General features: G+C 41.8%; 1 protein-coding gene across 4 annotated transcripts in view; it reads left to right on the top strand.

Annotated features, from left to right (window-relative positions):
* CCDC141 (coiled-coil domain containing 141) overlaps window positions 1-22,274 on the top strand; it is a 166,196-nt gene that overhangs the window by 73,247 nt on the left and 70,675 nt on the right. For all 4 annotated transcript variants that reach the window (XM_037130059.2, XM_037130057.2, XM_037130055.2 and 1 more), the window contains one exon: window positions 17,139-17,333. In XM_037130059.2, coding sequence (XP_036985954.2) covers window positions 17,139-17,333 — 195 coding nt within the window. The remainder of the gene's footprint in view (window positions 1-17,138; window positions 17,334-22,274) is intronic.

Genomic DNA, 22,274 nt, shown 5'->3' with positions numbered 1-22,274 from the left:
CTATGAAGGGAAGGACTGTGGATGAATGAAAACATGTTAAATGGTGGAGTTGAAAGAAATATTGGGTCATTGTAAGAACTGGGAAGGTTTAAGGCTAAAGAAAACTTTGAGTCTCTTACGGTATAGACATGATTGTCTGAACTTCGTACTTGATTGCTGTCTGTGTTTGCATTCATGCCGAGACCCATTACTCAGGTAGTAGAAGATCAAAAAGCAAGTATTTAAATGTTCTGATTGCTCCTTTTTAAGAATAGAAATATTTCCTCAGAAATAGCCCTTACATGACCTGTTTGGTACAAAAGGAGCTACTTATAGGTTTCTTGAGTGGTTCAGGGAGTGCATAGCAAAATCTAGAGTTCTTATAATAGTTTCTGGGTTCTCCAAATATTTTCCAAGTGCTTTACAAACATTGCTGAGCTATTTATTTCTCATTGCGGCACATAGAACCATGTGTAAAGAGGCTGACCATTCTGCTATTTGAATTTCCATTACATTTCCAAATTTCTTCACTGAATAAATGTGAAAAAATGGTAAAACCACTTTAAAACATATTGCTTCAGTAAATCAGCTCACATCTCTGAAGATTATAAGGAAAACCTAGGAAATGAAGCACAGTTTCTTTTACAATGTTTTATGTAATTAAAAAATGAAGTGGGGTCTGAATCTGATACGTCTCAAGGCAGAAATTAAATGAATCTCCAAATAATAGAGACACCCACATTAGTGCATTTCAAGGCCTCTGCCTTTATTTTGTTGAATAAATTGTTTACTTGTCTGGTCTTTTAAGGAACGTCCCAATTAAAAGCAGAGGTCACTTTTTCTCACAGAACATAAATTAGAAACAATTTTGTTAGGAACAGACAAGTAGGTGTATATAGATTGGATTTGCCTGTAGGCATTGGGAAGATCTGCAAAATAGTGGAATTGTTCCATTGGTGACCTTACTATAGGCTTAACTTGTGGGTTAATTTAAAGCTTAGTGAACCATATGCTTTCCTTCCCAGGAAAATTCGATGTGGAAAGTCCTTTGGAAACACTTATGCCCATCGAAGAAGGGGATGAGTTAAGAAAGCAAATAAGGAATATTATACCTTATAATCACTAAGTTTAAAACTACCTACTTTACAGTCTTCACCAGCTTGCTAAGTTTAAATGCTTAGAAAATTTTTTTCTGTTAGTTTTCGTAGTTTTGACTTACCTAAAAATTCTCCGTATAGATCCTCTTTCTTCTTCCCTTTCTCCTCCTCCTTCTCCTCTTATTTGCCAGTAAAAATAATAGTAAGAAAGGAAAAATTCCCTCAGAGCCTGGCTTTGTGTATTACTGTTGTTACAACTCAAGATGATATTGCTATCATAGTAGTGCTAGTGAAATTGAATCTACTTGAAGAAGGCATTTTTTTATGGCTTAACACAGTCTTACGATGAAATCCCTTCAAATTTCCTGCGCTACTTCAGTGCCTGCCTGGGTGGTGAGAGCCCATGCTGTGGCCTCAGAGTTCCTTGATGTTCTTTACTCCAAAGGCCTTCATTCAGCCTCCACGCCTGTGGCCACACTCAGTTCCACGCATCTCCCCAAACCGCTCTCATCACACCCCCTTTTCCTTCATCCTCTGGCTTCCCTCCTTGTCCTATGCAGCATGGGCCAAGGCTGCTTGTGAGTAAATGCAGTCACCCATTCGCTGTTTCTTCCTCCATCTGAAAGAAGGTGAAACAATTAGAACAATGTATCTGTTAGCTCTATGTAAAAAGTAAATGATTTATTACCAGTTAGCCTTAGAAATTCCTTTCTTTATCATATGTTAATTCTTCGTTCTGTTCTCCATAACAACCAGTTCAAAACTTCCATGCTTTTAAAAAATTCTCAGGCTTTTAAAAAACTCTCAAGCTTTACTTAACCTCCGAGTCACTTAGTCATACCAAATAAAACTGCCTGACTTTTTTTCCTCTCTGCCCTTTTTCCCCCCAACTCGTGTGCTGTTTACTTTCAACTCCCTTTTTCCAAATTTAAGCCTTCATCCACTTTCTAAATTCCTCATTTCCCATCTCTGTATTTTGTCTCTTTTTATTCCTCACTTTTCAGTTACTCTGTCTTCTTCCTTTGATTATGTTTTAATCTCTCACAAAATTAAAAAATACATATATTGCAGTTCAACCCTTAAGAAGCTACTCTACACTTTTCTAGACTATTATAGTAATAGGTTGAATTGTGCCCCCACAAACATCCATATGTTGAAGTCCTAGCCCCCAGTATCTTAGAACGTGATCTTAGAATGTTGGAAACAGGGTTATTGCAGTGGTAATCAGTTAACGTGAGGACATCAGGGTGGACCCTCATTAAACATGACTTTAAAAAAGGGGAAATTTGAACACGGGGCAGACACACACAAAGGGAGATGCCGTGGAGAGACACAGGGAGAAGCTGGCCGCCTGCCCGGCCCGAGAGCGGCCCGGAGCAGGTCCTTCTCCCACAGCCCTCAGAAGGAACCAGCCCTGTTCAGCCCATGATTTCAAGCTTCTAGCCTCCAGAACAGTGAGAGGAAGAATTTCTGTTGTTCAGGCCACTGAGTGCGTGGTATTTTGTTACCACAGCCCTAGGAAACTGCTACGGCCAGTTCATTGGCTGCCTCCTTGGCCTCCCCCTTTCCTGCTTCGGGAGAAACTGCTCTTTCTTCAGCGACTGGTGGCTCAAAGCTCTCTAGGCATTTGTCCTCTGAGGCACTAATCTTTCCGCCTCTTTCTCCGTTTTTACTTTGCATAAAGTGCCTAGTCTTTGGTGCTTTTCCCATTTCACATGTTCTTCACTTGGAGTTGTTTTTTTTTTAATTGTGGTTCAGTTTCAGTTGTCCTCATTTTCCCCCACTGCTCTCCCCGGCCCCGTCCAACCCCCCTCCCAAAGAGAACCCCCACCCCATTGTCCTTGTCCATGGGTCCTTTGTACATGTTTTTTGACTTGACCCCTCCCCTACTTTCCCCATTATCTCCCTCCCCCTCCCTTTTGGGGTTGTTTAATCTCATGATGATAATGTTACTTTTATCTTGCTGATTTCTAGACATTTCAAAAAATCTTTAACTTCTATGTCTTCTGTCAAATCCACTCTCCTTTTTAGAAATTCCCATTGAAGATATATATACACTAAATTCTTACTAGCACTTCTAACTCAACTAAAATCATTCCTTTCCCCGTTTTCTTCTTGGCTAAATGCACTGCAGTCCTTCGGCCACCCAGGTTAGAGAGACTTCAGGGTCACATTAGAATCCTCAATTCTTCCTCTGCCCTCGCTTTGCTCATGTCTCAGCTTTAGTCAGTTCTCACCTCTTCATAGCTTCTTCTCATCTCACCCAGGACCACACTTTAGTTGGGTTCTCAGAATCCTTAACTGAGACTATTACAATTAAGTTGTGTAGTAATAGGAATCTGAGCCTACAAACTACAATCTTTGCATGAAATATTGCTTGTTTGTTTAAAAACTTTCCTTTTATTCAACATTAGCTTGATTCCAACCTCCCATCCTCCGGTGGGCCATCCAGTCTCTGTTGTTATTAGAGCACCCCCCTCCCTCCAGGGCTTTGCAAGTGTTCCCGGGCCCACACAGTGCCGCAGCCCGTAGTCATCTGTCCACTCTGGTTCCCTCTGCAACGACCATTGTGTCAGCCTGGATGGAGACTGCAGTTACAGCGGCTCTGCCCCTGTTTGGGGTCCCAGGGTGGCCCAAGTGCCAGTCCCTGAAGGAAACACACAGCCATCTTCAGGGAAGCCTCATGGCACTGCTCCGAGAAGACCATGTGTCTCCACACCCTTCATCTTACACCTGGCCTTCTCGCTGCGCTAGCCAGACCTCCCGTCTCTCCAGCCTTTCACCCTTCTCTACTCCTTTATCACAATCTATCATGATGTCTTCAACTGACTCAGTCTTTTTACAAAAGACAGGAAGGGAAATGACATGCAGGTAACTTCTGCTTTGGTCTTAATATAAACTTCACTAAGGCAAAAGAAAATATTTATTGTCTTCTTGAAACATGGTCAGATAACGTAATATAGGAAAAACACAATAAATTATCTACCCACATGCCTAACTGGCAACTGAGCTTTCATTCTTTCCACTTGGCAATCATTCTTTATGATATCATCAGTTACCTTTGGGCAAGCTGAGACCAGGCCTTTCTTCTCTCAAGCATCTCCAAGTACAAACTCTCATGGAATTTAAATACCTCCTGCCCTTTGCCTGCTCCCCAGATAAGTCTCCCCAATTCCAGGCTTGAACTGTTTACCATTCCCATGCATACCACATACTGCTCACCACTGAGTCTTTGTTTAGTCTGAACCCTCAGCATAGAATTTCTTTTTCCTTATTTTCTTTTTCTTCTTGTTCAAAGTTAATCACAAATTACATTGTTAAAGTTGACATGGGAAGAGTAAAGCCAAAGACAGGTATAGCCTGAAGTCACAATTTGGTTACCAAAGAGGGCAAGGAGTTGAATGAAAATAGAGTGTGCTATCAAAGTGAAATCGGTGGCAAAGTAGTAACAACTGAGTCAGGAAAGCTAAGCAAACGACATCGTAGACAGAGTTTGGTGTTTAATTCAAGATTGGGCCCAACAGAAATCAGCAAAGAAACAAGACAAAGCACCCACATCCAGGACATTTGGGTACTATTTTAGTGTTAAAAAAACAAAATCCAACTGAGTAAATTTTAAAGATCTTACTGGCTTTATTCAGCAATTCATGAATCAGGCAGCTTCTCATCCAGCAGATAGAAAGGAGCTCACATGATCTGTGCAGAATTAAATACTTGTATAGGCAGAAGGGAGTGGGGACAAGGAAGTTAAACTACCACAACAGATTGGTCTTGGCACGTCACTGTCTTTCGGGCAATGGCAGGGATCTATCAGGATGATCACCTCATTAGTGCCGGCCAAGGGCTTCTGATTGACTGACTGAAGATTTCATTTCTGGGAGAGGTTAAAACTGTAGTTAGTCTTGGTTTGACGACATGGGGCTTAGCAGAGGTAACTCTCTTTTGGGCCTGTTGTCTTGTTTTCAAAAGAGGGCAGTACGTTGGGCAGAGAGGGTCTACCTAAAGCTCTCAGTCTCTATTGTAGCCTAGAAAGTGAACCTATTCAGATCTTAGTTGACAACCTGGAGTCTCAGCATCGGTACAGATTACTTCTCTAAGAAGCTTTTTGATCCCTTCAGCACTTATCCTTCTCTTCTCGTGCAGCATTGCTTATTGCTCAGTTAAGGAATTTTCCTGTCCTTCCTGGCATTTCAGCCATTCACATGTCTGATTTCCCCACAGCTGTGAATTTCTCAAAAATGAGGGCATAGTCTTTTGGATTTCCTGTAGCACCCAATAAGGGCTTTAAGATAATGGAATTAAACACAGCTAGTGTTGTTACCAAACAGAAGTGGGGTTTGGCTGCCCACTGTCACCAAAAGACAAACCCTAGAGGCAGAGACTGGTGAGAAAAGAAAAAGGTTTTTATTTGAATGGGAGAATGAGGGACTCCCATCTTGGAGCTCATCTCTGCAAAACCTGGACAAAACCTAGCTGTCTTCAGTAAAACCAAAGCTGAAGGCAGTGCCCAAAATTCTTGCTCCGTTTTTAAAGTACCATCCTTTGGAACCTGTGGCGGCTGCTAAACTGTCATCCAGGTGGCTTAGCTTGTTCCCAGCAGCTGTCTGGCTTCAGGTTTGCTCCCACCTCAGAGGCTGTGGCTTCCAGGGCCACAAAGTCTCATATTCCAAAGCAAGAGAGCATGTGAATGCACCAGTGAATGTTCCACCAGGTCTGCAAGGGAAAGAGAGAGGGGAAGAGGCAGAGACACAGAGACTCCCTGCTGGAGGCCATGGGCCACATGCCCACTAAGGTCACGTAGCCCATGGAGAGGACAGACCAGTGCACTGAGTGCACTTCCCAAGCAGCCCATGATGAACAAGAGAGGAATTTCTTTGTTCCCCTGAGTATATATTAGTTTCAGGTGTGGGGTGGACCAATGCTTTTTTCAGAATGACCAATTAACTTCCTAAAGTTTCATGCAGTTGGATGGGTCCACATCCCAACCAATCCCTTTTCTCCCCAGGTTAGGCTGACAGGCCTCTTTGGTCCAGCACCTCCCCTGCCACCATTTTAACTTCTACTGTGCCTGCCTTCCCTGGTCCCACCCCCAATCTGGTACCAGAAGAGGGTGGGAAGGGAATGGGAAGGCTTTCCCCCTCTTATCCAATTATTTTGCTAGTCTTGCACATGCTCAGTGTAAGAACTTCCTTTTGTTGCCATCTTGCCTGGGGGTGGGGGAGCACGTGCTTGGTTACGGGGCAATGCAGCCCCACCTGCAGGACCTGGTGCTGTCCCTCCATGGCCCCAGGTGGTTCACAATTGCCCCCAGCAGCCCCTCTTGTTCCCTGCCCTCAGCCTGCTTCCAGCAGACTGGACAGACTTTCTACCCTTATTAGCGTTTGTTGGGTCAGTGGATGACTCCATGGAAAGGAAGCAGCAGCAAAATGTTATCCTGTTTGGCCCTTGCTGGACTTGTAAATTAGTGTTGTTTATAAGTGACTTTCAGTTTGGCTGGGAAGTCATGAGTCACTGTCAGGACTACAGAGTAAATAAATTCCGTGGGAAGATTCTTTGTTCTGCAGGAACAGAGAGATGGCAGACAACACCTGATGAGAGATGGCTGCAGTGCTCAGGGGTTGGGAGAACAGCAGTCTGAGTCACTGGAAGGGCAGTTCAGGCCCTTTGTGATACAGGATTCACAGTCAACCCAGAGGTTCAAGTTTTCCCTGTTCTGTTTTGGCTTTATTGAGGGAAACTTGCAAGGTAATTAAAGTGTACATCCCGATGACTGGATATGTATTGTGTATACCCTGTGAAAGGATTCCCCCATCAATGAATTAACATGTCCATCACCCCACCTGTTTATCTTTTTGTGTTTATGTGAGAATATTTAAATTCTACTTTATTAGCAGGTTTCAATTAGACAACACAGTATTATCAACTGTAATCAACATGTGGGACATCAGATCCTCAGGCCTTGCGCATCTTACAGCTGACAGTTTGCCAGCTCCTTTTTCCCCCCCACCTTATTCCCCCACCCTCAACCCTGGCATCCACTTTTACGATCTGTGTCTAGGAATTTGACTTTTTTTAGACTCCACATATGAGCAATAGAGACACAAAGTTTTTCATTTCCATGTACAGTGAGTCCCTGGGAACCTGGGAACCCAAACGATGAAAACTGAAAGGAGCTACTTACTCATTGGAGGCTTTTAGGGAGTAGTCAGAAAGGGTTCGGCACTGGTCCCCTTGAGCTCGCTGTCACAAGAAACAATATGGGGAGATGACGTTAACATGATCACCATGGCTGATATCACAGGTACGTGTGTATGCTCTACCCCAACCCTCCCATCTTGAAAAGTACTGTCGCTTCTTACCGATGACTATGCGGCACTTTAGAAAACTGAGTGGATTAAACATGTTAAGGACTCGAGGCATTCCCGCCATCTGAGGTTCATGGGCAGCATCACTCACCTTACCTGCTAACTGGCTTTTGCCGTCATTTGCTTTCTGCATTCCATTCCAGAAACAAGGAAAACCACTGGCTGTTTTTATTGCACACATGTGTACACATTTTAAGATGTATCTGAAACCTGCTGGGTATTTTAGATTTTAGATTTGTGATCTTATTTTCCTTCTAGGCAACTTGAAGCATCTATTCTTCATAGTCCTTTTGAATAGGCTGTTCTCAGAAGTTTGGGGAATGTTTGGGAGGAATCATGGGGCAGTATTTGGTAATGGAACGTGTGTGTGTGTGTGTGTGTGTGTGTGTGTGTGTGTAGGCAGGCGGCAAGTATTGACTTCTGGAGCTTAGGCACAGGTACTCTAGACAGGCAGGGTCAGCAGATGTCATGAACTGAATTCCACATATTCCCCAAATCTCTTTCACCTACTTTTTATCATCTCAGTTAAGGGAAACTCAACCTTTCCAATTACTCAGGTCAAAGAGTCTTGGCTCCTCTTCCTCTTACAGGAAATCACCTGGGCTGTATCTTCTACATAAACCTAGAATCCTATCATTTCTCATGATCCCACTGCTATCCCAGGGAATGAGCCGCCTCTATCTTTGCCTGGCTAATTACTACAGGGTCTTCATGAGTCACAGTGCTTGCATCCCTGAACCCTGCCCTCTGTACCATGTTCTCAAATGACAGACAGTGGTTTCATTTTATTTTTACTTTTAAAATTCAATCCAATCACGTCACTCCATCAGCCTCCCCCTTCTCTCAGAATGAAAGTCTTCAGGGTTTACAAGCCCCTCCTGGCATGGCCCTCCTGCTCTGTCCCCACGGAGCTTCTCTCACTGCTGCTCCTCCTGCTGCCTCCTGCCTCACTCAGCTCCTCTGCATCAGTCTCCTGGCCTTTCCTCCAACCCGCAAGCATACTCTCCCCTGAGGGCTTTCACTCTAGCTGTGTTCTCTCTCTCCTTGGAGTGCTATTTCTCCAGGGACCCACGTGGCTCATCCCCTGACTTCCAGATCACCACATTCAGTACTTCACGCGGACTTCTGCCCTGCTTGGGACTCGTAAGTCCCCTAGCCTGTTCTACGTGTCTTATGCTACAGCTTTATCACCTTCTAACACAGCAGGTTATGTACTGATTTATCGTCTATTAGTTATAAACACACTAAAACACATGGTGCACCACCACCATCACTACCTTTGGAGTTCCTCCTCACTCCACTGCGACATCCACTGGCCTGGATGACCTGTTCAGAAGAATGCTTGGCATAGCATAGGTCGGCCCATAAATACTTGTTGATTAGATGAACAAATGGCTATCTCACAGTTTTTGTTGCTATTATAAATGAGATCTTTATTAGGAAATATAATTAACTACTGTTGCTATGTAGCAGTGATTTTCAACCAGTGTACTGCAAGAATTTTTAAAACATGCAATATCTGAATGGACACTGAATTTATTAATGCTTTTTTCTGCATCTATTGGGATTATTATATAGTTTTTCTCTTTTATTTTACCTGGTGAATTGGCGCTTATTTGTTTTTTAATATATTTAATTTACCCCTTTACTATATATTCCCGTGGTTTAAGATAATTAACAGCATAAGGCCTGTAGTAAAAGTTCCTCTTTCACCTCCGCTTCCGCTTTGCCTTCTCCCCAGCCCCACTCTAGGCTCACCCATATTTTAAATCCCGTAAGAAGACTTCCCGGATTCCCCATATCAGATTTCCCTTTCCAGCCAACACTTGTTTTGTTTTCTACTTGAACTTATAATTGTCTCTTTTGTATTACTTAGGTGTTCTGAAGAGGTGCTAAATAATGCTTTTTAGATTGCGTTACACTCAGTGTAGGAGAGTTATAGCATGTCCATCCCACTGTCCTTTGCCTGAACTGCAATGGGTCCACCTTCCATAAGATAATTCTGGTATTGGGGGGGGTCCCCCCTTGTGTAATCCACTCCCCCCATTTATTGATATAATCACACAGAAACTATTTTAGGTCTGTTGTTATTTATTCATTGAATATTTTAGTCCGATGGTTACAAAATTTGACTGATTATAAAATTATATTTTTTCCAATTTCAAAAAAAATGCTTCAGATTTTTTTAAAAACATATTCTCTACCCTACCAATAATAATTGTGACTCAGTGGGTTATTGGGGTAGGTGTGAAAGTATGTTTTTAAAAATTTCCCAAGAAATACTGATAGCCAGACTTAAGAACAATTGTTCTAGTCTATATCTGACATTTATTGTGGGTAAAATGTGAGGTCTGTACAGGAAGTATCCAGCCAGGTACTATGAAAAAAAGAAACATTTATTGAAGAAGATACAAGATACAGGAAACATTGTACCTAAGACAATGATGCCTCAGTCCCCGTCAGAGCAGGCACCTTGGGACCTCACACAGTTCTCCCAGTTGCCATCAGCTGCCCCATCACATTTCCCTGAATCTCATCAATGGTTTGAAATCTCTTCCCTTTCAAAGGTCATTTTAGTTTTGGGAAAAGCCAGAAGTTGCAGGGCACCAAGTCTGGGCTGTAGGGTCTTAGTCACTTGGGTGACTTGAGGTTTTGCCAAAAAACTCTGCAGGTGATGTGAGGCACGAATGGGCACATCGTCATGATGAAGCAGCCGATCACCAGGGGCCAATAGCTGTGGCCTTCTGAATCACTGGAATAGTTTCCATGCAGGAATGTTCAAGGTTAACACAAAATTTTGTGCAGATTTATTGCTCTACTTGCTCAGTCATTTTGAATGTGATGGCCACACAGTACACGTGCTCACACAACCACCCCCACTGACTAGTATAGCAAGATCACCATTGCTCACACATGCACATTCCAGTCCACTCTCCTTGGCTGCCAGGTTACATTGATGTCAGGCAAACCATTCTTGTTATGTTAACAATGGCTTGGCTTTTTCCAAAGAGACCTCTTATATATGGATTCTACCCATCTTTTTAACTTAATCTACTTCATTTAGGGAAATCTTCAAAAGAAATGAACAAGAAAACGTAACAATTCTATTATGATATGTTGACCTCTTGAAGATAACTTTAATAGATTACTTAGACAATGGAAAAAGTAAGTCCTTTGGGGGCATCAACATAAACTGGGACCATGTAGTCAGCCAGTGGCATAATCTGATTGTAGACAAATTGTGTTAGGTGAAAATAATTTGGTGAGCTAGATTTTTATTAATTTCAATTAAAAATAGAAACACAAAACCCCCAAATATGGCTCTGCTTCTTACTTAATCAACTTAAAGGAAATGTGATTAAGAAAAACAAGAAATCTAGCCCTGGCTGGTGTGGCTCAGTGGATCAAGCAGGGGCCTGTGAACCAAACAATCGTGGTTTGATTCCCAGTCAGGGCACATGCCTGGGTTTCAGGCCAGTCCCCAGCAGGGAACGCATGAGAAGCAACCACACATTGATGTTTCTTTCCCTCTCTTCTTTCCTTCTCCTCTAAAGATAAATAAATAAAATCTTTAAAAAAAAAAAGAAAAACAAGAAATCTAAGAAAAATAACAGGGATAAGACACTAAAGAGAAAATAATAATTCTTGGAAAACAAACCTTGGGAAAATTTCTCCCATGTGAGTGACTTTTTATCTTAAACCTACATTGAACTACACACAGAAGGAAAAAGTAAATGCATTGAACTGTCCGTCATTTTGAAGGCTTGCTCATGAGTGCAATTTGTTATGCTTTCATTTTATATAAAAACTTTATTCTTCCACACACATCCATTTCAGCAGCGAGCACCCTGCTCTGTGCAGCTGAAGGGGCCAAGCACCGAGCAGAATAAGGGAAACAAGACACTTCCCAGATTGGTTCTTTTTTTTTTTTTCCTGCGACTTTAGGAATAGTTGTATGGACTGAGAAAAAAGAAAACAGCAACTGTTACACTTTACTAAAAAATTACTTTGGTGATAACTCATTTGTATTACAGACTGTCAGTCCTAACCCTGATAGGTTAATTGATGGGAAATGCAGCTAAAACCCCAAATTCTGGTAGGGCCTAAAATCCAGGAATTTGAAGCACGGCCAGTTGAATTCACAGACGATTGACCAGCTGAGCAGAAGCCCCTGTAAAGTGCTGGTGGCCGCCATGCACTGAGGGAAGTGAGGCTCAGCAAAGCAAAATGTCCTGCTTGAGAACACTTAGGAAGTTCGCAGTAAAAAGTGTACTTCCACTTCCTGTCTCTGCTCTTACCTACAAGCTCTCCTTGATTCGAGAGCTGTGATTCTCTGTTTTATGGCCAGGAGGTGAAATACCATGCTTCTTTCATCTCTTCGTGACACACCGCATCAGTTCTTCCTGTTTACAATCTGTGCCTTTGCTGAGATGCATCACAGTGAGAGCAGCAGACTTCCAATGGCCTGTGGGCACTGAACTCTGCCCCCCTATGACAGTGGGATGAGACCTGTCTCTCCCGAATGGCCCCTGTTTTGTGTTAAGTCAAAGTAGAAATGCCTGGAAAAGGCAGCAGGAGAGGAAGCTGCGGCTCAGTTTGCAATCCGACTCAACATGATCAGTTTCAGCTCTTCAAGGGCTCACCGCCATTCTTCAAAAGTGTAAGCATTTCTTTTAAAAAATGCCTGCTCAAAACTCACTTCTAAATGTTCTTGGATGAAAATTGCCAGGTTTATTGTGTTAGTACCATCTGTTGTGGAAGTCATATAAAATTCTAGGACTCTGTGTCACTGAGTTCGTTCTGCTGGATGCGGCACCAAGTGGGCCAGCTGGTAGACTCAGAGAATGAATGAACAAGAAATGGGCTGTGTCTAATGAGGTGTCCTAACAAATAGCCGTGTTATAGGAACTGCACATGAGCACGACACACGCTTTGCCAGATGTGATTTTCACTAGTGTTCTTCACAACTGATATTTTCTTAGTAGTTTACAAATATGTTCTTCGTCATTCCTTTTTGCCCATCTTCTCCCACCTAACAATTACATTCTGAAGTCAATTTTATAAACAGAAATAATTTACCACATGGCGTTGAATCATTAAATCTCCTTATGTACAGAGTTGTTCTCATGTGAAAAATAGCTTACTCAACATATTGGGATTCTATTTTTTTTCTAATGGTGAACCTAATATTTTTATTTTTTGAATCTACTTGCTGAGTATTTTTACGCCAATCCATAAATCTATAACTTCATGTGAAGAGCTAACCTGGGACTGTTTAAAAAAAAAAAAAAGGAAAGAACAAATTATTTTCACTTTGTCCATCAGCCCCAATCCTCTTAAAAGTACCCTTTCAGTCAAAGGATCTACAAGAAAGCTCAATTTCCTCAGCAAATGGAATGCTGAAGTGTACAGTTTAAAGGGTTTACCGCCGTGAGTGAAGAAGGAGAATAACGGAGCAGCCGGTGGAGGCACCCGAGCCCAGGGAGGGACACACAGTGCCTCACGTCTTCACTGGGTCAGGGACACACATGTCTCCCTGTCACACTGAAAAGCCAAGGAAATGGCAGGCTCTGGCTTTCAGCTGGTGGGGACAAGTACTAGAAATATTTTATCGCAAAGTGATTGAAACTCAGTCAGAGGTTTCACACTTAGCAGGCAGGCAGCCATGGCTGAGAGAAAATGGACCGAGATTATCACCGCTGGGTCCCTCCAGCCTTGACAACAGTGACGATGAAAGTGTTTAAGTGGTTTGATGGATTCAGACAACTCTGGAAAGTCTTATCTTAAACATAAAGCAGTGAAAGCGTCCCCTAAGAAAAACGACTGGAGAAAAACATCATCAAAGTGGTACAGAAGTGCACCAGAAATGGCCCATAGTGTGCCCAAAGAAAACAGAACCAATTTTTCTTAGAGGATTGAATAGAAATATTGAATAGACCCAGCCTCATTGAACACCCACAGAGTTCATGTGAAAATGTAATTAAGAAGATGGGGCTGGAGAATTCGGGAAGATAAGGAGCACAAAGTGGCCCCTGAGTGTTTCCCTGGGGGGCCGCAGCCCACGTGTTGCAGCACAGTGGGGAAGCACCAGGTCAGAGCCCCAGCATTTCCCTTTAATGCCGCCTGCAGGATTTATGCCAGAGGCAGATTTATGGACACTCTGAGAGAGCAGGCATTTCTCTTATTCATAGAAAAGTGCTCTTTTATTTTGGTATGGTTGCTAAGCAAAATTCAGCTTGAATTTGGGCTGTAAATTCTCAATTATATCTATAATAGCATTGTGTTTATTTAGAAACAGTGAGGTTTCTGATTTCAAATCACAAAATCCAAGGGCCGTATAGAACTTCTGTTATTTCCATGGCCTTTTCCAAGCCTTATGGAAGTTTCACCTTTATCATTGTAAGCTGTTACGGTTACTGCAATCTGTGTGTGGTTTAAAGAACACTGTATGTGACCTCTATGAAAAGCTAAGGCTAGGATACTTGTTGACAGAGCAGATTCTAAGGTAAAACTACCCAAGTTTGAATTGGCACTCTTTCACTTACTATTACTGAGACCTTGGGCAGGGTCCCCCTGAGCCTCAGACACCCCCTCTGTAAAATGATAGGTCCAACCCTGTAGCAGTGTGGTGGAGATGAAATGAGACAATGTGTGCAAATCGTTTAGCACAGCGCTGGCGTGTAGAAAGAAAAATCCACCCTTACTGTCTTGCAGTTAAGACTACACCTGACTATTTAGTCAGAGACACTGATCTTTTCCCTTAGATTGTCAAATAAATAAATGACAACCATTAACACAACAATAGCTGTGCTGTGTGAATGAAGCAAAATTATACCTACGTGTTTTTGGTCAGATCAGTGGGCTGAAGAATTTTAATCATAGCAGTTGATGTGAGCTGCGAGATGAAAAATGTTGAAAATGGTTGCTCTAGAGCTTAGTGTTGTCCTGGCTGAGCACATGGTGTCTGTAACCTGTTCCTCCACCTCCCAAATTCTTCTCCATTCCCCTCCCCGCTAGCTTCCCAAGCCTTCCCCGGGCCCTCCGTGTTCCTTACGGGATATTCCTCTGATGAGCACAGAAGGTTCTGGTCAGTGTTGAATTTTTTTAAAGAATGACCTGCTTTATTCTGTCATCACATGTTAAGCACTTCTTCACCTGAGGTTGCTGAGGATTAATGCCCCATAAAAACGAACAGACAGAAAAGGAGAGAATGGACACAAGAGAGAGGAAATGGACTGATTGAGGAGCTGGAGGAATAGGGACAAGAGAGGAAAGAATCAGAAAGACTCGTGAAAGCAGGTGAACGCCTAGCTGATGCCTCCGGTCTTCGCCACAAGAAGTGTTGTTTCCCGACATTGTTTCAGCTGGGGCATCGGTCCCCTGAAGTGTTAGCAAGTCAATGGTTTCTTGGTCAGTAGGTGTGTTCAAAATATTTCACGCAGGTTTCCCTCCAGGAGTTTCAATGCATATGAACATATTAAAGATCCTGGGAAGTACTGCAGTGAAGAAACCTGCTGTATTGTGTTTATACTTTAATACTGATCAATACACAACACTGATCAATACCATTTGGAGGATCTTTCCACTGTTGTTATTTTACGGCTGGGTAACAAGAATAGCCCCAAATAAAGAGCCAACGTTAGGGTACTAATGAACCGTAATAAAACTGATGGGAAGAAAAGTGGGACCAGGCATTTAGTGAGTGCCTATTATGTGTGCCAGAAGTGTGCTAACTGCCTGGAAAATATTTGCTCTCTCCCATTGAAGTTAAGGTAATGGTTTTTAAGTGGGAGGGATATTTGCAGTGCTTTATGAAAGAACGGCCTGGCACATACTAGCTGTCCTTAAGTGGGAACAAAATAACTCTTCAAATAAGGAAGGATCTTGAGAACTCAGCCCTATTCATGCCTGAGAGTATTGTTTTTCCCTCACTGAGAAGTTTGGAGATTTTGGAGTCTCTTTATCCTCCATTCCCTGGAATGTAGCTTTATATACACACCTGTGAACTAGTCCTGATTCTGCTACAGGTTGTATAGGTAACTGTGAGCAACGTACTCCTTTGAGCCTCTGTAAATACTGGAAAAATAATAATATCTGACCTAAAATCATGAGGTTGAAACTTACAAGCCACAGGTTTATAATAGGTGCTGAAAATGCCAATCCCTTGATCCTTAGCCTTACATCCACTGATCAAAATATTGTCTCTTGCACAAATATTAGAACAGGTTCTATGGAGTCCATACAATAATATGTATACTATTTTACTTTTGACATTCATTAATTGTTATTTAAATATTACCAGATAATCTGTGTGTATGGTTGTAGGACTAGCATTTATTTAATATATTTAATAATGTAGATATATACAAAAAGTATTTAAAATAGCAGTTTATGTATTTATCATGAAAAGAAAGAGCTACATTTTATTCTTTATTTGTATTTCCTAAGACATCCAGCCTGGTGCTGGGTACATGGTGTTTCATATGCCTTGTGAAATAAATGAATGGAAATAGCAGTGGTAAATTGCAGTAAAATTATACTTATTTTATCCAATATAATATAACAAATGTAACTTAATAACAGGACATTTTCCACTATAGAACAAGTCATGAGGGGGTCAGATTGTGATTTTTGAAATTTGGTCCTAAATTTCCAATGCTTTATGAACAGCCTATGTTTAGCACTCTGTCTCAGCTGAGTTGGAAGCCGGAAATTTCACTGATGAGCCTGGATCTGGATTCATTTCTTTTTGTGCAAGAAATATAAATTTCCCTTCAAATAAATTGAGTGTTAATATGTTTGATTGGTAACTCTTATTTCCTTTCTTCTCTCCCTACTGTTTTTCATCCCCATGCAATAGAAAGTAAAAGCTATTGCCCTGGCTGGTGTAGCTCAGTGGATTGAGCTCCAGCCTGTGAACCAAAGGGTCGCTGGTTCAATGTCCAGTCTGGGCACATGCCTGGGTTACTCGGTCCAGGTCCCCAGTAGGTGGCGAGGGAGAGGCAACCACACACTGATGTTTCTCTCCCTCTCTTTATCCTTCCCTTACCCTCTCTCTAAAAATAAATAAATAAAATCTTTTTTTAACAAAAGAAAGTAAAAAGCTAACTCTTTCCTTTTTCTGGAATGTTTATGTATCATTAAGAGTGAAGCATTGAGAGATGAAATAGGTCAGGGAGGAGGGAATACTGCACAATCACAACTATTAATTTTGTGGAGAATAGCAGCTGTTCATTTCGGTTCTAAGTGTAGGCAAATGCAAAGCAGCAGCCATAAAATATGAGGTTTCCCTTTCTTTCTTGTACGCATTTGCCCACATTGGCAATGAAACTGAATGTAGGAGAGAGACTTTTTTATGCATAAATGAATAAAGGTAGGTCAAAATGAGTTAGAAACTGAAAAATGCTGTTGATTTTATTTTGGTATGTTTTCAGGCAGTATTAACGGGAGTGGAAGTGACCCGTGTTAAGGGCAACTGCACATCCCAACCTGCCCCTTTCTGCTATCATCTCCTGTCCCTTTTTAGCCTCTTTTCTGTGTTATCTATTTCTTTTGAATCTACAGTTTGGTACTCATACCTGGAATGTAGCAGTTCCTACTGCAGGATTTGAGAATACAGCGGCAGATGTAAATGTTCTGCGGCCCTGTAACAAGGGGAGGGTGTGCAAAGTGAACTGAAGCGAGTGATCTCTTGCAGGAATGGAACTCCACCCTTGAGAAGCTGAAGAGTGAGGCTCCCGAGACCCTGCTGTCTGGAGACCACGTGGAGGAGGAGCGTCTGCAGCTCTCTCACCAGAAACTGAGTCGGCTTCAGGAAGCATTTGGCCAGCTCATCGTGGAAAGGGAAAGCTGGTTGAAAAGGGCAAATGATTTTTTTAACAGCGCCAACAAGGTCAGTGTGAGATCAAGTTGGTGATTTTAGGGAAACAGGGCAGGCTGGTAAGGGACCCATTACTTCAACAGGCTGGAGCACATCACTTGCAGTTTCATGAAGAGTTTCAAAATTGGTGGCAGCAGAGAAGACCTTTTAAAATATATTACTACTGTGGCTGTTATTTGGTTTTCCACATTGAGAGACTCAATGCTTTGACAAATTAAGAGTCACTCTTAAAAAATCCCCCACGAGGGCTTTATCCTGGAGTGGTCCTGGGTCTCTCTGGGGGCAGGAAGGAAGCTGTGCCCGTCCCTGTAGTGTTTCTCGTGGAGGAAGAGAATTAGCATAAAATATACCAAGGTTTAAAAAGCTTGAAATTTTTACCAAGAGGTCTTTCTTTTTTAAAAAATCCTCTTTTATTTATCAGGTAAGAAAAACATATGAATAGTGCAAGCCTTCTGCATGGAAACCGTAAGGTTAAAAACAGAAACTTGAACTGACTTCCCTTGGCCTAGGTCTTGCCTTTCTTTTTATTTTTTAAGTCTTTATTTATTTATGTTTAGAGAGGTGAAGGGAGGCAGAAAGAGAGGGAGAGAAACACCAATGTCTCGTTGCCTCCTATGCACCCCCCACTGGGGACCTGGCCCAAAACCCAGGCCTGTGCCCTGACTGGGAATCGAACCGGCAACCCTTTGGAACACATGTTGGCACTCAATACACTGAGCCACACCAGCCAGGGCTACAATAGTAATTTTTTTTAATGAAGAACAAAGTGGGTTTTTAAACTCATGCAGTAATTCAGGTCAGATCCTGAAAACTCGTGTTTCTTAACCCTACAGACTTGATTTCTAGATCCCTTTTTTTATCGTTTGAATGCCATGACATTCAAATTATACTAAGTTCGGTTGGGGTTCACCCACACCGTAGCATTCTCTACAGCCGAGTGCCCTCAGGAAGGTATAGAATTCTTATTCTTTCTCCCTTTCCTAGGCGTCAAGGAAATAATTTCCAGCTCCAAATATAAGAATTCAGTGTGAAAGATGATGGGTACTTTTCCTCAGCAAAAATAGAAGCTGGAGTTTGGAAAGGAAATGTTTAATTATGATTCTTGAAGTTAACTATTTATTATATTATTAAGAAGTGATAAATGATGAAATAAGGTAGTGGGTAAATTCATTTAAATTAAAGAAAGAAATTCTTTTCAAAACTTATAAATGGTGTTTTTTACTTTTTTTTACAAAATTTTACAAAATCCTGATTATTTAATCTGATTTTGGTATAATGCTCACATTTTTAAAATCTATAAGCCCATATAGTTCCAATTTGTGAAATTCAATAGCATGTAATTATCACTACTTGTCTGCATTGATAACAGTGCCCACTCACTGCCTTTGACTATTTCTTAATCCTGCTAGGGATTGATAACTACCCAGGGCTCAAAATCTGGTCTGTGTCTTACCCAATATCTACAGCCTTTGGCTTGAGGTATACCTGAAGGGAGCAGTAGGTGGCGATGTTGGCACACAGGATCATGGGAGTATTGTTACTCATGCTTTTCCTAAGCGTCGCTGGATTCAAGCGGAGATTGGGCCATATAACTCAAGAACTTGAGATACTTCCTCACCATTTTAGTTATCTACTGTGTTTGCTGAACCTATCTGCTAAATCACTTAGCAAGTAATAAAAGTAGGGCTTGGTTATCAACACTGAATGATAGCCGATTGGAGAGGAGTCTCTCTGATCACCAGACGCTACTAAGAGTGGCGAGGGCAGGGCGTGAAGCAGAAACATAACACCTGTTGTATGTAGTAACTCATCCTGGTCCCTCCATATTGTCAGCATTAGATTATATATTATTTATTATATTTCTAGCCCGAGCACAAAAAGGAAGCTCTAGTTAATATGTGTTGATTACCCAAAATATATTTATCATTGTTTAGGGAATGTGGTTTGAATCAAAATGATAAATAGACATAATATGCTTCAAGAGCAGAACAGTGTGAGTCTATATTTATATAACACTGATGATTGAACCTAAAGCTATATAAAACATGGCTGATTAGTCATAAAGTTTTATATCCCATGATTTGCATTCCCAGGCACATGATCTCACTGGGGAAATCAAACGGAGGGAAGAGGCCAGATCTCCCTGGTCTGGGTCTTGTGTGGTCAGCCTAAAAGCAGAGGCAAAGAGGGAGTTGCGGCAGCCAGGAGAGCACACCCAGAGCACTTTGAAATGGAATGGCTGCCATGGCTTCCACTGCTTCTGCACTCACTGCTGAAAAGTTACTGTCTTTTTAAAAGGCTGATGTTACTTTTTCACCACATTTACAGTGATGCAAAACAGTAATGCCTGTAGCAACATTATTGTTACAGTAGAACAGAAAATGATTAAGCATGGGGTTTGGTGCATTTTTTTCATTTATATATACACTATTTTTCTCTTTCAAAACAGTTACATTTTAGCTTACATGAGGGAAAATAGTAATTAAAATGACACAGTAGTTGTATGGATTCAAAGAGAAAACCTGTCCAGATAGAGGACCTAAAAAATATTATCCAGAAGGAATTTGAGGTGACATAAATGAATTCAAGAAATTAAGCTAATTGTCACTAGACATCAAGGAAGGCATAATTACATCTGGTTTCATAACCCTAAGCAGCCCGTCTCAGACTTCTGATCCCCAGAACAACCTCCCTTTCTCTTAGAAAAAATGAAAGCAACTTGCTTTCACTCCCTCCCTCCCTCCCTCCCTCCCTCCTTTCACATTTGCGTCCCACTAATATGTTGTATGTTACCATGTGAGCCATCATGTGAGCGCCTGAGCTAAGGTTACAAAAGTACAATCTCTGCCTTCAAGACGCTCTTGGTCTAGTTCAGAGGAGAGGCAAGGAAACTAAAGAGCCGAGTGCCATGGGAAAAGCAATGATGGACCACGAGGGTGACAGCCTTCACCTGGCCCAGGGGAAGAAGGTCGGGAAGGCTTCTGTAGAGGATGTGACCACTGAGGTAGATTTGGAAGGCTTGGGCAAGAAGGGATTGGGGGAGGGATGGGTGGTATGAAGTCATGCCGTGTTTGGGGAACCTCAGGTAATTCATTTGCCAAAAGCATAGGGGGTAAGTCCAGAGTGACAGGAGACCAAAGTGGTAGAAGCAGGCAGGGGTCTGTTGGGAAGGGTCTTGAATAGAATGGTAAGAAGTCTCTGCCTTATGCTGAACATGTCCTTAAGTAGGCAGAGAGAGTAAGAATTTGAGAAGGTCATAATGAGGCAAACCACCTCATGGAGAAAGCAGGTGATGTCTTAATTTACTCTCCCTCATCTACTTCCTCTAAGAGATGGTCTAGAAACCTTTGGTTTTAGAGCTCAGGGACAAGTTTTCTATTTTTTTTAAGTAAAATGTTTTATTTATTTAGTTTTAAAGAGCAGGGAGGGGAGAGAGAAATAGGGAGAGAGAAACATCAATGTTTGAGAGATGCATCAATCTGTTGCCTCTTGCACAGCCCCAGCTGGGGACCTGGCCTGCCACCCAGGCACGTGCCCTGACTAGGAATCGAACCAGCAACCCTTTGGTTCACAGGCCAGCACTCAGTCCACTGAGCCATGCCAGCCAGGGTTCAGAGACAAGGTTTGTAAACCACAGCAAATATTTGACAAATGGGGCTAAACTATTAGCACACAATTATGAAAATATATATACCAGAAACAACTATCAAAATCAAGGACTACTTTAGCACCTTACATTTGTATGACAGCCCACAACTCAGTGCATATTTAATCGTCTTACAATCAAGACACTCAATTTTACTGTGACTCACTCATGAGTGTCTTTGGATACTCAGTCATTATTGGAATGATTGAGAGCAATGAAATATTAGGAATGTGGAGTTTCAAGGCCAAGTACATCACATCGATCATAAGAGATTATGTTGATCCGAGGTAATTGGGTTGAGATCACTTTGAAAAAGGAGAGCTTAATTACCTTAGTACCCGAGGACACAGATTTCCAGCTCAGTCCTCACATCACGTCCGAGAGGGGAGTTGTGCTGTGTAAAGGGACCTGTGATCCCACAGATCACTTCCTCTGAGAAGTCTCCATGCGGCATTAATTGCTCATTTCTTCCTATTCCTTTAGTACTGGTCTGGGCTCTTTGCAAAGAGGTATGTCTTTATCATCTTTGTATGCCACCTAGTGTTCAAACTTTCGATGAACGCACAACCAGGTGACAAATCAATGCACATTTTGAGCTTGAGTTTTCTTTTTCCTAAAATAGGCCTAGCAATCCTTATCCACATCAGGGAATGTCATTCGGTAACAGAAGTTCTTATCATTACTGATGAATGTACAGAATCTTTTCAGGGCAGAGTTGGAGTAAAAATAAATGAAATTGTGGAGTATTCAGTGAAAACTTAGAAACTGCTAGTATGACACTTCTCTGAAATAATATAGTGGATTTGGGTGCCAGGCTGTGTGGGCGTGAAGCTGGTCTCAGACGTTTATTAGCACTGCGACCTTGGGCAGTTACTTAACTTCCCTGTAAAATAGAAATAACAGTTATATGTATCTCACAGAGTCCTGGCACTGTCTACATGAGTTAATACAGGACTAGTGCATCGAACAGCTAAGCACTAAGTGCCAGCCATTATTTTGTCGTTGTGTATGTGTTTAATACCACGCTAGCTACTCAAACATGACGTAAGTGCTTTTGTTCATTTTCATACCCCCAGTACATAGCAGGGTATATACCCCATAGATTTTGGTAAATATGTTGAGTAAGTGAAAAAAATAAATGCCTAGCACATTGTAAATGAACATTTTTCCAGGTTAATTAATATTCCCAAGATCATCCTAAAACCATTCAGATCAATTTACATAATTCAGAAATTACAAATAGTGACTGGCTGTCTAAAGTTCTACTTATGGGTATAACTTATCCATTTCTAAGATACACTTAGAGA

This window comes from Artibeus jamaicensis, unplaced genomic scaffold (assembly GCF_021234435.1).
Source record: "Artibeus jamaicensis isolate MK-2021 breed Jamaican fruit bat unplaced genomic scaffold, CSHL_Jam_final contig_391, whole genome shotgun sequence".
In the NCBI taxonomy this organism is placed as follows: Eukaryota; Metazoa; Chordata; class Mammalia; order Chiroptera; family Phyllostomidae; genus Artibeus; species Artibeus jamaicensis.
The sequence above is the reverse complement of the archived record's forward strand: the minus strand, read 5'-3'. Positions and strand labels throughout refer to the sequence as shown.